The sequence below is a fragment of the Xenia sp. Carnegie-2017 genome, unplaced genomic scaffold (genome assembly GCF_021976095.1).
Source record: "Xenia sp. Carnegie-2017 unplaced genomic scaffold, XeniaSp_v1 HiC_scaffold_16, whole genome shotgun sequence".
NCBI lineage: Eukaryota > Metazoa > Cnidaria > Anthozoa > Malacalcyonacea > Xeniidae > Xenia > Xenia sp. Carnegie-2017.
The window spans coordinates 379,239-393,975 of record NW_025813469.1 but is presented as its reverse complement, the minus strand read 5'-3'; the positions used below and the strand labels follow the sequence as shown (position 1 = coordinate 393,975).

The 14,737-nt window shown below is 33.4% G+C and overlaps 3 protein-coding genes and 1 long non-coding RNA gene across 4 annotated transcripts in view; 3 read left to right on the top strand and 1 right to left on the bottom strand.

Annotated features, from left to right (window-relative positions):
- The first annotated feature begins 53 nt into the window (after nucleotides 1-53).
- Nucleotides 54-3,380, top strand: LOC124436833 (ATP-dependent RNA helicase DHX33-like). Its single transcript, XM_046986806.1, has 6 exons — nucleotides 54-836; nucleotides 903-979; nucleotides 1,048-1,227; nucleotides 1,328-1,653; nucleotides 2,331-2,583; nucleotides 2,652-3,380. Exons 1-6 carry the CDS (start codon nucleotides 322-324, stop codon nucleotides 3,071-3,073), a joined length of 1,773 nt encoding a protein of 590 aa, XP_046842762.1. The 5' UTR covers nucleotides 54-321; the 3' UTR covers nucleotides 3,074-3,380.
- A 369-nt stretch (nucleotides 3,381-3,749) lies between these two features.
- Nucleotides 3,750-6,781, top strand: LOC124436835 (guanine nucleotide-binding protein G(o) subunit alpha-like). Its single transcript, XM_046986810.1, has 8 exons — nucleotides 3,750-4,075; nucleotides 4,368-4,410; nucleotides 4,531-4,672; nucleotides 4,787-4,947; nucleotides 5,167-5,295; nucleotides 5,361-5,490; nucleotides 5,632-5,785; nucleotides 6,034-6,781. The coding sequence occupies exons 1-8, from the start codon at nucleotides 3,934-3,936 to the stop codon at nucleotides 6,219-6,221; spliced, it is 1,089 nt and encodes a 362-aa protein (XP_046842766.1). The 5' UTR covers nucleotides 3,750-3,933; the 3' UTR covers nucleotides 6,222-6,781.
- Nucleotides 6,782-7,560: 779 nt separating this feature from the next.
- LOC124437044 lies at nucleotides 7,561-13,448 on the top strand. Its single transcript, XM_046987056.1, has 19 exons — nucleotides 7,561-7,662; nucleotides 8,067-8,144; nucleotides 8,219-8,275; nucleotides 8,352-8,475; nucleotides 8,537-8,712; nucleotides 8,780-9,007; nucleotides 9,083-9,095; nucleotides 9,348-9,484; nucleotides 9,583-9,668; nucleotides 9,733-9,958; nucleotides 10,056-10,175; nucleotides 10,268-10,387; nucleotides 10,454-10,591; nucleotides 10,662-10,805; nucleotides 10,874-10,960; nucleotides 11,039-11,200; nucleotides 11,439-11,536; nucleotides 11,605-12,682; nucleotides 12,839-13,448. The coding sequence occupies exons 1-18, from the start codon at nucleotides 7,620-7,622 to the stop codon at nucleotides 11,740-11,742; spliced, it is 2,175 nt and encodes a 724-aa protein (XP_046843012.1). The 5' UTR covers nucleotides 7,561-7,619; the 3' UTR covers nucleotides 11,743-12,682; nucleotides 12,839-13,448.
- An 81-nt stretch (nucleotides 13,449-13,529) lies between these two features.
- LOC124436837 overlaps nucleotides 13,530-14,737 on the bottom strand; it is a 3,569-nt gene continuing 2,361 nt past the window's right edge. The window contains exon 3 of the long non-coding RNA XR_006945506.1: nucleotides 13,530-13,783. This is a non-coding gene — a long non-coding RNA (uncharacterized LOC124436837). The remainder of the gene's footprint in view (nucleotides 13,784-14,737) is intronic.

Here is a 14,737-nt window from a genome sequence, read left to right as displayed (position 1 = left end):
AACGTAATGGAAAATCAGATAATTCGGATGGCGATTCTCACAACATGGCTAAGGACGAAGCATGTTTCTGAAACATTTCTTTACTAAATTCTGTTGAATTTTTTTTGAGATAATGTCTCATAAGAACGGAGGTAACGGAGTTACTGTATCAGTGGGCGAACAAGAATGTGATTTTGTGCAAAGTGAAGAAGGCTGCCAATTTTTTCTGCAAGAAAAGCTCTGTTGAAGGAAATCAGAATAAATGATACATGTATTATTATTGGCGAAACAGCATCGGGAAAATCAACACAACTTCCTCAATTTTTATATCGTAGTGGTTTCATGAGGTTTGGCATCATTGCTTGTACACAACCACGTCGAGTTGCTGCTATAAGTCTAGCTGAACGTGTAGCATACGAAATGAAAGTGGAATTGGGGGATAGAGTAGGATACACTGTAAGGTTTGAGGATATGACCTCCGGTAATACAAGGATAAAATACATGACTGATGGCATGCTTCTAAGAGAAGCAATACAAGATCCTTTACTGAAACGTTATGCAATAATTATACTTGATGAGGCTCATGAAAGGACAATACATACTGATGTGTTGTTTGGTATAGTAAAGTCAGCACAGAGAAGTAGAGGAAAGTCACGTGACCAAACATTAAAGGTGATTGTCATGTCGGCAACACTAGCTGCAGAACCATTTTCGAAATTCTTTGATGATGCTAGAATATTGTATATTGAAGGACGACAATATCCTATTAAAACGTTATATTCTGTTGATATGCAAACAGATTATCTACATGCCGCTCTTGTTAGTGCTGTGCAACTTCACAAAGAGAAACCATTGGGGTATGTTGACGTGTATATTCCTATGAACAACAATAAAAGTAACCATCTTCCGTTGTGTTATTTCAGAGGTGATATTTTAATTTTTCTTACTGGTCAAGAAGAGATTGAATTGCTTGCAAATCTTTTGAAAGATTGTTTGAATGGTAAGAGTAGTATCTGACAACTGTTCATTTTATAAACATTTTTAAACTCTACTTATTTTTTGTTTCAGATCCAACAGTGGAAATTTGTCCTTTATATGCAGGATTACCCTCCGTGTTACAATTGAATGCTTTAAGACCAACACAGAGTGGCATGAGAAAAATAGTTTTATCAACTAATATTGCAGAGACATCGCTTACAATTATAGGTGTAAAATATGTAATTGACACTGGTTTTGTCAAAGCAAAAGGTGTGAAATTAATCATTGTTATATAAATTTGTTGTTATCAAGGTATGTAGTAAAATAAATGAAGTTCTTCTCATTTGTTGAATTATTTTTCAATTTTTAGAGTACAACCCAAACACAGGTTTTGATGTGTTAAAAGTTCAACCAATATCAATGGCACAGGCTCGCCAACGTCTTGGTAGAGCTGGAAGACAGTGTCCTGGAGAGTGTTATAGACTTTATACTGAGGAACAGTTTTATAACCTTCAACCAACAACACAACCAGAAATACAACGTTGTAACCTTTCCAATGTTGTTTTGCAACTTATGGCATTAGGGATAAATGATGTTTTATCATTTGATTTCTTGGATGCACCATTAAAACAAACAATTATCAATGCTATTGAACAGTTAAAACTATTGAAGGCTTTAGATGATGATACTGGAAAGGTAGTTATGTGTTCCTATCATAAGAAGGATATTTACATAATAAACACAATGAAATGCGTGCGCTGATTGGTTTAGAGCTGTGTTTGCATTAGCCAGTGCAAAACACATCCAAGCTCAACCAATCAAATGAATCATTACAATCAATAAGTCAAAAGAATCTGCGAATCGATCAAGAATACATTTTAGAGGAAAAATTAAAATGTTTGTCTGTTTCGCATTCTTGTTATTTTATAAAAGAAGTAAAAGATGTTTTTCAGGTTTGCACTGGCTTATGCAAACTGAGGAGACGTTTGTGAGAACTCTCGAGCATATGCAACTGATCTGCTCTCGAGTTCTACCAAAGGTCTCCTCAGTTTGCATAAGCCTGTGTAAACCATTGATGTAAAATAAATGGAACGCTACCTGATAATAGAAAACCCTAATAATTTTTTGAAGCCAAATCTTCCACCCAGACACGCGAGATTACACCCAGACACGCGTGTGTAGTCAATCAATTCTCATTCCGCGAGAGAATCTCGAAACACTAAACACGCCTGTCTGGGTGTAAGATTTGGGTTCAATTTATTGTTTCAAGTGGCGTTCCGTGTAGTTTTGTTCAATGGCGCAAACACAGTAAACATCTTTTATTTCTTAAATAGCATACAAATTTTAAGTTTTATGATGTATGTTTATTTTAGCTTTCCGATCTTGGACACAAAATGTCCCATTTTCCTTTGGAGCCACGTTTTTCAAAAACTCTACTCATGTCTCGTGATTTTGGTTGTGGAGAGGAGATGTTGACGATCACAGCCTTGCTGTCAGTAGATACAATATTTTATACTCCAAGAAATCGTCGTGATATTGCCTCTGCTGTATTAGAAAAGTATCGCTCTTCACAAGGAGATCTTATAACTTTATTGAACGTATATCGAGCATTCAAATCAGTGCGCGGTAAGAGTACGTAAGTTGTTTGTTGTTTGTTTATTAAATCTATATCGTAAATGTTTTATTTTATTTAGGAAATAAAGATTGGTGCGCGAGTAACTACATCAATGTTAAAGCAATGAAGACAGTTTTGGATGTTCGTTGTCAACTACGAGAATTGTGTCGAAAACTTGATATTTCTCTTGAATCGTGTGGACAAGACACAAGCAAAGTTCGTCAATGTCTTTCTGCAGGGTTTTTTCTAAATGCTGCTGAGTTACAGCTAAATGGAAGCTACAAATGTCTTGGACATAAGATTTTTTCAAACATTCATCCATCGTCATCTTTATTTAAATGCAAACCAGCTTATGTTATTTTCACCGAACTTGTTCAAACCTCGAAATGTTACATGAAAAATGTAAGTGTTGTTGATCCTCTATGGCTTATAGCTGCTGCACCTCATTACTTTAGAAAACTTAGTTTTGATGGAAAACAATTTCATTCCGTGATTACTTAAGCTAGTAATATACGGTCGTACTATTGAATCCAATATAATGAAGTGGACTGGAAAAGTATCGTGAGAAAAATGCACTAGAAGTTCTCCTTATAAAATATCAAATTTCTTGAAATGGAAATGCCCATTTTATTTGTCGACATTGGAATTTTGTAATGGATATTATACATGGAGGAAGTTGTGTAACTATTTTAAGTCAGGCGAATAAGGTTTTCTCATTCACATTTGGAACATCTTAAAGAAAAGACAACGGGGTTTTACAACAATAACGAAAAGCAATACCGCGGAATAAATAAATCTCTTCTGCTAATTTTTTTTTGTTTTTGAAAGTCTATTTTACCAAAACAAGTTTCTTGCAAGTGGATGATTTCCACTTAAACATTTTTCTTTGTTTTGGTAATCGTGACCGGACACATTAACTAATATTAAAGAGATCGTGAAAGCACTGATCTCTATATATGTACTGTATCCTTTTTGTCTCGTTGCCACAAGTTACTTGGCGTGGTTTTCCTTACAAAAGCAAGTAATTTAAAACAGACGTGATGCAGTTTATATAAGCAGGATAGCATAGGCGTTTGAATAATTATTTTAAAAAAATTTTATTCAAAGAGTTGCAAGTTTTGAAACATATTTTTACTTAACGCCCTCCAAAGATAATTTTGAGTCGACTTAAGTTGTTATTCTTGATCGACGAAATATGATTGGTCGAAGTATTTTAATATTCAACCATTCGTATGTTGTTTGTCCGTCTGCTACGAAGCGATCGACTTTCAGCCATGATTTGCTTCTTATACACAAACTTTGACAAATTTCAACAATACAAGTAGGATAAATGTAGTTTGTACTAAGATTTCAGCGCTCAAATGAAGGACTGTTTCATATACAACATGGGTTGTGCTATGAGCGCCGAAGATCGAGCTGCTAGAGCACACAGTAAAGCAATCGATCGTGAATTACGGCAAGAGGGAATCAAAAGAGAGAAACATGTTAAGCTATTGCTCCTTGGTAAGATGTTTATTTCGCATTAAAATTTATTGTACACGACTAATCTTGGCGTTATCGTCATGTTCTCATGTTATATTTGTCAGAGATGTCGTCTTAGTATTACCATCTCGATTTATACATCAAACTGTTTTCGTCCCTCCCTCGCAAATGAGTTACACGTAAACAGTACTGTATCACATATATTTATTTTCCATGTCCTCTCTTGTACGTTTATATGTTTAATGTTGGAGGAATATTTCCCTATCCATTGGCATTTGACGTCGTTGATTTAGACGTGTTCTACATTATACAGGTGCTGGAAATTCTGGCAAAAGCACAATCGTAAAGCAGATGAAGTAAGCCAATTTTATTAAAATAAAAATAAACTATAACGTTATAATCGATCTGATGATGAGCACAATGTATAAGAAGGAACATGAATTACGTTAATTTGCAACATTTATACCTTCTACTAGAATCATTCATGATAATGGTTTTTCACCCGAAGACTACATGTATTACAGACCTTTAATCCACGGGAATATAATTACGTGTATGATGCAAATTATACGCGGAATGGACAAATTGAAAATTGAATTTTTAGATGAAAGAAGATTAGTAAGTTTTAATGGCATTATCGACATTTACGCGAACTTTGGTCGACAATAAAAATATTTTTCGACATTGGCACCCCGCTTATTCATGGATAATTATTTGCCCTTTTTTATGTAGACAGATGCCAAACTCGTCTTCGAATTAGTTGCTAGAAACCAGGAAAGGGAAGCATTTTATCCTGAACTCACGGAAGCTTTAAAAAGACTATGGGAGGATCCGGGAGTTCGACATTGCTTTTCGCGTTCAAGAGAGTATCAACTTAATGATTCTGCAGAATAGTGAGTATTAATTAGTCATCAAAATAACCTATGACATGTTTGCTTTTTGTGGTTTTGTACCTATTTTTATCATCATACTCGTGTGACTAGCAGCAATATGCACAATGTTCCTTAATCGCTAACCTGATATAGCTTTGTTTCCTCTTTTGATGAGGAGTTTATGTCTAGTGGAGTCATTCTTTGTTTTATGATTTGAAATGTATCTTTTCATCATTTTAGTTATCTTGATTCTCTGGACAGAATTGGGAAGAGCAACTACAGTCCCACGCAAGAAGATATTTTACGTGTCAGAAATAGGACAACTGGCATTGTAGAGATTGAATTTCATTTTAAAAAACTTCATTTTAAGTGAGACACTTTTGTTTGTCATTTTTCAAACACCCTTTTATTATGTGTACTTTTATGATGTTTAGGCTCTGTGATGTTGGTGGCCAGAGGACTGAACGTAGAAAGTGGATTCACTGTTTTGATGATGTAACTGCAATCATTTTTGTTGCGGCTCTCAATGAATATGATATGATGTTGGAAGAGGATGAGAAAATCGTAAGTGATTATAAAGTTTTTAAACTGTGTTTTCGCTGTTGCAGGACCTTCTCTTTGAAAAAGAAGAGTTGTCTATGAACTTGTCAACTTTGAAAACATCTGTTTTATAAAGTTTTTCATGTTTATTTTCAAACATTATAGAACCGAATGACAGAGAGCTTAAATCTTTTCGATTCAATTGTGAATAATGATTTCTTTGCAAACACTTCAATGATTCTTTTCTTAAACAAGAAAGATTTATTCGAGAAGAAGATTGTTTTTTCACCAATTACAGAATGTTTTAAGGATTACAAAGGTATAGTTATTTTTTGAAGATAGATTTATGATATCCTAAAGACTTTCATCGTACATGTCGCTTATCTTTGATGTATTGTTCTAATATTGTTCTAAACCTAATTAAGTATGACGTACGTTGTTCTAATTGTAGTTTAATATCTTTAATTCACTTTAGCATACTCTAATTGTGATACATTAAGCAGTATTTGGCGATGCGCGGCATTTTTGTATATTTAATGCAACAAATACAAATTTTTTTCCCTTCAGGTGATCACAGTTACGAAGAGGCATGTAATTTTATTCAACAGAATTTCGAGAACAAAAATTTGAATGATCGAAAAGAAATTTACGTTCATCGAACTTGTGCCACAGATACGAAGAACATTGATGTTGTTTTCAATGCAGTTACGGACACAATTATTGCAAAGAATCTCATGCGCTGTGGTCTCTACTGACCTTGTTAAAGAGGGCCTTAACATACGTAAAATATTTACTGAACATGTGCCTTCCATGAAGAAAGGGTGCGATTTTTACTGCTTTGGTGATACACTTCAACAAGAATTGTTTCAATTGTTTACCAAGTCAATGGAATCACAATGTTCAGAATGCTTATGGTCATGTATTTTGTCTCTTTTTGAAACATGTAATGGTCCGTCAGCGTACTGACGGTTGTTATTCCTTTCATCAAGTCTGGACTATTTCTTCAAAATGATTTGGTAGAATTCTTTTACAGTGTTTCAAGTGCAATAATTTTCACACACTTTTCTAGCAAGTTATTGCAACAAAACTGATTTTTATGTATATGTAATTTCAGATTATATTTATATTTTAATTTTATCAGCGAAAACAGGATTTTTCGTAATGGTTGATCCATTTTAATTTTCTTTGTTTTACTTTATCAAATAGTATGAATTCCATATTAAATTCATCCTGTCAGTACTCAAATATCTTTGCTTTTATTTTATTATTATTATAACAAATATTTCAAAATCATTACATTAATTGTGTTTCCTGACTTCATGTTATTGTAAATTTAAAGATGAAACATGACATCGTTCAGAGAAAGTCTTTTTCGATAGTGTTATGTTTTATTCACTTAATCAAAGATAAGTTTTGGGCCGCTGTTAAATACCCCTTGATGTACCCTCCCTACTCTTCGTTATACGCTGATGTACCCTCCCTACTCTTCGTTATACGCTGATGTACCCTCCCTACTCTTCGTTATACGCTGATGTACCCTCCCTACTCTTCGTTATACGCTGAATGATTGTATTTATTAATCCTCCATTTTCGACTTCTGTTTACGTGAAGAAAAATTTTACATACATTTTTGATTGAAAATAATCTATATTAGCTCTTTGAGTGCAGGCCTAAAGTTTCCCGACTCAAAAAAAATATTTCTATTGTATAGTTCTGGCAATATACTAAAATTGCAAAGCTTCTCTATGATAGTATTTCGTAATTTGGTTTCTCATAAACATGTTTTAAGTATGAAAGGAGGATTTTTTGTCAAGTCTTTGGCAATTTTTTAATACCTTTTTTGTTGTATAGGAAAAGATAGCAACAGTCAATTACGTCAAAGAAATCAAAAACATTTCCTTAGATGAGTGAGGTAAATTTCTTTCAACGTTAGGCCGACGCCTTATTTTCAAAATCATTGAACTGTCACTTAGGTCGTGACACGAACCATTCAACTTCACTCAAATTAGTTCCGTGCATTGACCTCAATAAGAACCGGATATATCAAATATTAAAGTCAGTGCTTTTGCGGTTTATACAAACACATAAATACAACTTATTTACAAATGTAAACAATTGAAGACAGCTGGAAATTGTGTAGACGGTATTTAAAAATGTACATTACGAAAGATGTGTCTCGAAAATGGCTTAATAATAGTAAGGCTTTTTTTAATGATAAACCTTAGGTGATCTCAGTGGTATTTTAATAGTCATTGAACCAATGTTTAATTGTTAAATGTCAATGAATTATTTTCGCCGCTCATGAGTCATGATATATTTAATATTGGTACACATACGCTCCAGCTAAATACCGCACCTGATTATAATGATTTTTTCGAGTGGTTTTATTTGAAATGTTGGATTTTTTGTAACTGTATTGCGTATTTTGACCTTTTATAGTTGTGTAGTCTTCTATTGTAACTGATCTCTTGGTCTGATTGATATGAAAGCATTATTGAAAAGTGTATTAGGCTGTATTGACGTTGCCAAAAAAAAACAATGGACCAATACATGAAAGTGCTAATTTTTGTTGCGTCATGTTATTTTGGTTTTTCTTGTAGTTTATGTAATGCTTTTAATGTTCGTGCTTTCTTCAAACGAAGACTTTCTGGTGAAAGCCAGGAGAACTCAATATCTAGGTAAAAATGTTTTATTTGTTTTATGATTCAAAAATTGTTTTTCACTCACCTTCAAGTCCTTTTTTTGTTTTTAGGTCGACGAAATCAATGGCCAAATGCCACCATACCTTACGTCATCGACTGCTCTATAGGTAAACTGACATATTAATAATCTATGACTGGTCTTCGTGGAGCAGACGATGTTCATGTCATTGAAATTATTTTTAGCAAACGTGGTGGGAGCAAAAGATCTTATAAAAGCAGCAATGAAAGCATGGGAAAATAAGACTTGCATTCGATTTGTGAGGCGAACAAATGAGAAAAGATATTTACTAATACAAAGACAAAAAGGGTGAGAGTTTTCCTGTTGCGAAATAAGGACATTTGCTTATAAGTTGTTTGATTGTGTTTAGTTGTTGGGGCGAGGTTGGTTACAAAAAAAGAATTTCTAAAATGTCAATTGGCGACGGCTGTGAATTCAAGTATGTGATTATGCATGAGCTAGGTCATGTGATTGGATTTTTTCATGAACATCAGCGGGCGGACCGAGACGAGTTTGTGGAGATACTTTGGGATAATGTTATAAACTGTAAGGGATATTTAATTTGGGACAATAAATTGTGTCTTCTGTTGCTCCATTTAATGCGTATCTTTAGCGATGTTGAAGCAATTCTACAAGCGACCAAGAAATGATCAAATGGACACAAAATTACCATATGATTATTCCAGTATCATGCATTACAAGTTCTCTGCATTCACAAAGAATGATTCTTTACTCACGATCATTGGACGAGATGAAAACTCTACGCTGAATGCAACACCGTATAGTTTTATCACAGATCTTGATGTTAAAAAGACACAAGAAATGTACAACTGCTCAAAAGGTGAGCATTTTTCTTGAGGATTTTTTTTTGGTAGTTTCGATATCAATTTCGTGTATTCCTTTCTTTCTCGAACAGTTGTGTCAAAAGAGCATTGTTGAGGAAGTAAAAGGTTTTTGTTTGCTGTGTTTGTCTTTATGTTTCAATAAACGGTTTTTACATGTAAAGATATATGAAGATTATTATTTTCTTGAACAACGTAGAAACGGAAAACAACATTACGATAAAGGAAGGAGACAAGAAAGACGAAACAATAATTGAAGGTAAACGAGTTAAATCAACAAGACACTGAAATTCTTTAATGCGACGATGAAATCTACTTTTCATTTTTATACACTTCTAGCTGTGAAAGTTTCATCATGAGTCCCGGATGGTTTGCAACCACTCGACGAGAAAGGAAAGTTAGCATTATGATCGATGGTAAAGAAATGTCACAAAATAGACAGGGAATAAATGTGGTTGTTTTTGATTATCTCTCTGGTAGGTTCATCCTCTTCTATTTAATATCTTCGATTTTCATATCCTTTTCATCCTGTCTGATTTTTTTGACATTTAATTTCATCGTCATACTTCTATAGGAAGGCGAAAGAACTCTATCATTCGAAGCATTTCGACGAAGACAGCGGCTCGACGACTTTCATATTTTATACGAACATCTCAAAAAGGTCATATATAATTTTACTGCAAAGTTGAAGTTAAAGTTACATTAATGCATTTATTGTTTTTGTAGAAGCTATTTCCTTATGGCAAGTAACGTTCCTTCGTTTTCACATCTCCGAGAGGCAAGATATTCTTTCAAGAGTATTGGCATTATATTACCTCAAACAATTCCTTCCGGTAGCTCACTGTGTATGGTTGGTTATAAAGGAAAGGATGATGTCACTGTGAGATATTTGATTGGATCTCCAAAAGAGAAATTTACGTTTCTCACCATGAACATAACGTTAGCTTCAGGTAAAAATTTATCAATTACGTTAAATTTTTAAAACTTCTTTATTCATTGTTGACATTCAGTTGTAATAAGAAAATTAAAACGACGTATTTTTGATAGATTATAATTGTCAAAATGATGGCCGTCTTTGTGGAAGGCAAGCTAAACAAGGAAAATGTAAAAGCAATCCGTTATATTACATGAGATCTTGTCAAAAAGCATGTAAAGCGTGTAAAAAAGGTTAGTTAAAATAATCATAATAATTATCTTAGTTACAAATGCATTTGTCGTGTTTTATATTTTCGTTATTTTAATGAAATAACGATATTTAGGCAAACCTTGTGAGGATGAAAACAAAAATTGCAAATCTTGGGCAAAGATGATGTATTGTCGCTCACATCCAAGCTTCATGTTGAAGTATTGTAAAGTCAGCTGCAACGTTTGTAGAAAAGGTTCAGCAATCGAAGATATATTTTAATTATGATTGGATTTCTTCAATTGATTTCCATTTTTAACAGCTTTACCTGCGCGTAAGAAAGGCATCAAAAGAAAAAACATACGAAGGGTTGTGGTTGTAAATCATGCAAAAAAACGAGTAAAGAAATTCTTTTCCGAAAATGTCGACGATGAAGAAGAAAATAAGAGAAAGTTTGTTGGTGAGGTATTTTTCACCCTTTGAAATTCGTCGTTTTCAAATAAATGTGATTTGACGTTTTCTTTCTTTAGGAATAAAATGTCAAGATGAAAATGAATTATGTCCATCTTGGGCTTCGTCTGGTCGTTGTGAAACAGACTCATGGGTGACGAAAAACTGTTTACTTAGTTGTAAAGCAAAGGGCTCGTGTGACAAAGAGCAGATAAAACCTCCAGGTTTTAAAATATAAAATTAATAAATAAATTTAAAATATCACCAATAAGTAAATAAAAACATTCATTAGTAGGAAGATGCACAAAGCCTTTAGGACTTGGCTGGGACAGAAGACTTCCTGATGAAAATTTTTCCGCTTCATCGTTTTATAAAACGGGTCTGCTCTACTATTCTTTATTTACGAGCGTAAATAATCGTGAATTGAATTTATGATTTTTTTTAATGTTTGCCATAGGTCTGTGGAATGCGAGCGCAGATAATGCAAGACTGTACATGGAAGATGATTATATAAAATTTCAGATTGGATCATGGTGTTCAAGTTTTCCTACAAAAAAGGGTGAATGGCTGAAAGTTGATCTGGGAAGGACGAGAAGAGTGAGTGCAGTTGCTACACAAGGTATGCTATGGTGAAAACTTTGTTATTTATTTGGAGCTTGTGACCAACTACTTTATTTAAGATGAAACATTTGTTAAAAAACTCCTGGCCATTTCTTATTAACAAATATCAACAAATCTTATTAACAAAAGCTTCTCTCACCAACGATGGAACCGCTTTTCAACTCTGTGTTACTTAATTGTGCAAGTTTTATTCAAACTATTCTTTTCACATCATTTTACAACGCTGTTTTTTACAGGAAGATTTCGTTTTTACGAGCACGTTAAAACATACAAACTGTCTTACAGTCGACACGGTAAAACATGGAAATACTATTATGAAAATAGACGTGAAAAGGTTGGAAACTTAACGATAATGAATGTAAGAGCAAATTTTGTCTACATAGTTAAAGCTTTTGTTTTTAGGTATTCAAAGGCAACTGTGATCACGTCACCCCAGTTTTGAATATTTTTGAGAAGACCATCGTAGCTCGTTACATTCGCTTTCATCCTTTAACGTTTTATGAAGGTATTTGCATGAGAGTCGAGATCTACGGATGTTGACACTGGAATATTATTGTCTCTATGACATTAAAAATGTTCTCTCTCTCGTGATAGCTATCTAAATTAATAACACAAATTAAATGAGTTTTAAATAGTTTTTGTTGTATTTAAATGTGAAAAAAAAATTACTTTTAAAAATTTGCTACATCTGTCTTGAGCTGTACAAACCATAAAGTTTGTGGACGGGTAAATCACATTATTCTGATGTAAGGAAATGGGTCAGGGGAAAAGTATGTGAAACAAGGACTTATCTTGATTGATTTTGCGAAAAGTTGTTATGCACATCTCAACACAAGATTTCTGCTTTTGACGACAATACAAGATGATGACGACGACAATACAAGAATTCTGAGTGCATTAAGTTATGTTCAAAATTTTTTATTTATCTATTGTTTTCATACAATATGTTTGTTTGGTTTGCTTTGTGAAAAACTGTTAATATTCCCAAACGTCATATGTTTCCCAACGTAGAGCATGCATCTGAAGCCCAACTGAGAAAAGTTTGTGAAGTGGAATATCCAAGTTATTGTAGCTGTTATTGAAGATGAAAATGATGTGAAAGGACGTCAGCAGCACTCATCTTAAAATTCGTTTAATTTTGTTGGATTATAGTGAGGTTTGCGTTTCGATTGTTGGAGCTCAACTTGTTATGAAATGGAAGTTTTTATAAGAGGAAAGTCTAAAGAGATTGTAAACGATTATTTTTCTTCCTCCTGATAGTGTCATTTTTCCTGTCGAAGGTGCACATAAAGTGAGAGTCATTTAAAAACACGACATTTCATTCATAAGAAAAGAAAACGAAACCATTTATATAAAGGTTTGTGGTTGTATTTACTTCTGTGTGAAAATGATACACTTATTCTATTTGTATAGTTTTTGGTATGAAATTTCTGGAAAATTTTGTAACTTGAGATTTAATCAAAAGCATAAAGCTGTAGCTGTAAGTTTCTTATGTGTTCTTATACTAAAATTTCTGTAGATAACTATAGTGAATTTCTGTTAAAATCACTGACATGAGAACAACCATTTCTTTTCTGAACCCCTTCTGTTTAACGATCAACATTCAATAATGTCATTACACTTTTACACACGGCAGCAGTGCAAGGTGTATGGACGATGCAGTTATTGGTCACCACGAGCCTAATTACCGTTGTATGTCTACTCCTCATGTAACAAGAAAGATGAAGTGGTGCTAGTTGTTGAAAGCAAGTGTTAAACCTCAATTTTTTATTAAATCTCTTGTTTGGTCGTGGTGAAAGTGGTCTTTTAATGGTTGAATTGGAATTATTTAAAGTACAATTTTTGGCTTTTATATTCCTTACAAGATACTACTTTCCAAGAATGTAGGTGATCTTTGCTGCTGGAATCGTGGCCAAAATACTGTATAGTATCAAATGGTTACTTGATGAATTTTGGAAACTATGCTAACTGCTTGTTGAACAAACAGTCTTGATTAATAGTGCGAAGGAGTACATGAACTGTATGATTTTTTAAATATCGTTCATGTCGTCTTTTAGAAAATAACGCCTTTTCAAATATCGTTCATGTCGTCTCTTAGAAAATAACGCCTTTTCAAATGTCGTTCATGTCGTCTTTTAGAAAATAACGCCTTTTCAAATGTCGTTCATGTCATCTTTAAGATAATAACGCCTTTTCAAATGTCGTTCATGTCATCTTTTAGAAAATAAAAACTTCTTCAAATGTTACAAATGTCATTTACAAATATGACAAATGTCTTCAAAAGTCGTTTTTTTTAAATGTCACAGAGAATACTACTGGCAAAGAAATATTTGACAAATTCTAACATTTATTGATGAAAATTTACAACATTAGGCTAGAAGAGATATTTTGCTTGAAATCAATTTTTTATGTTCCATGGTCTGTATATGTTGCTCAAAAGACTTTGAACTTTGTTTGCTACTTGAACGATGTTGTAGTTCTTGCTGCTACTGCTATTTTAGTTATTGCTAAACTTAAAGCGTCTGAAGTTGTAACTTTTTTTTTACTTTTGTTGCAACTGCCGGATCTCTCGTTGTGTATGCTGAAATGGAACATACATCTGTGGTCAATTTCAAGTTTGTTTCTGAGTTGTTGTATGAGCGTATTCACTCCAACAATTGGGTTGATGGCAAAAACTTGTGAGTTACTTGTTGTTATTGGTCAAATATCCAGCTGTTACAATGCTTCAATTTCAGAATTGGTTAATGCACCTTTCTCCAATCTTTGGGAGTTATGTGTATTAAGTATAGTCCTTGGGAGTTACTTGCATGAACTATAGTCTTTATGAGTTACTTGCATGAACTATAGTCTTTATGAGTTACTTGCATGAACTATAGTCTTTATGAGTTACTTGCATGAACTATAGTCTTTATGAGTTACGTGCATGAACTATAGTCTTTATGAGTTACGTGCATTAACTATAGTCCTTGGCATTAAAACGCATGAACTACAGTCTTTCGCATGCAAATGTGTGAAAATGCAAACACTAGTCTTTAACGTGAAGTGTGTGAAAATGCAAAGACTATAGTCTTTGGCATGAAAATGTGTGAAAATGCAAACACTATAGTCTTTAACGTGAAGTGTGTGAATATGCAAAGATTATAGTCTTTGACATAAAAGTGTGTGAAAATGCAAAGATAATAGTCTTTGACATGAAAGTATGTTAAAATGCAAAGACTATAGTCTTTGGTTTGAAATTATGTAAAAATGCAAACACAATAGTCTTTGAAATGAAAGTGTGTGCAAAATGCAAAGATTATAGTCTTTGGTGTGAAAGTATGTTAAAATGCAAAGAGTAAAGTCTTTGGCATGAAAATGTGTGCAAGTGCAAAGACTTTTGTCTTTGCATTTTAACACACTTCTAAAGAAAAAGGCAAAGGCTTTAGCGTTTGCAAAAACTACTCTACACACTTTTATGAGAAAAACTATAGTCTTTGGTGTGAAAGACTATAGTCTTTTCCAAGAGTATAGTCTTTGCATATTTACACACTTTCAC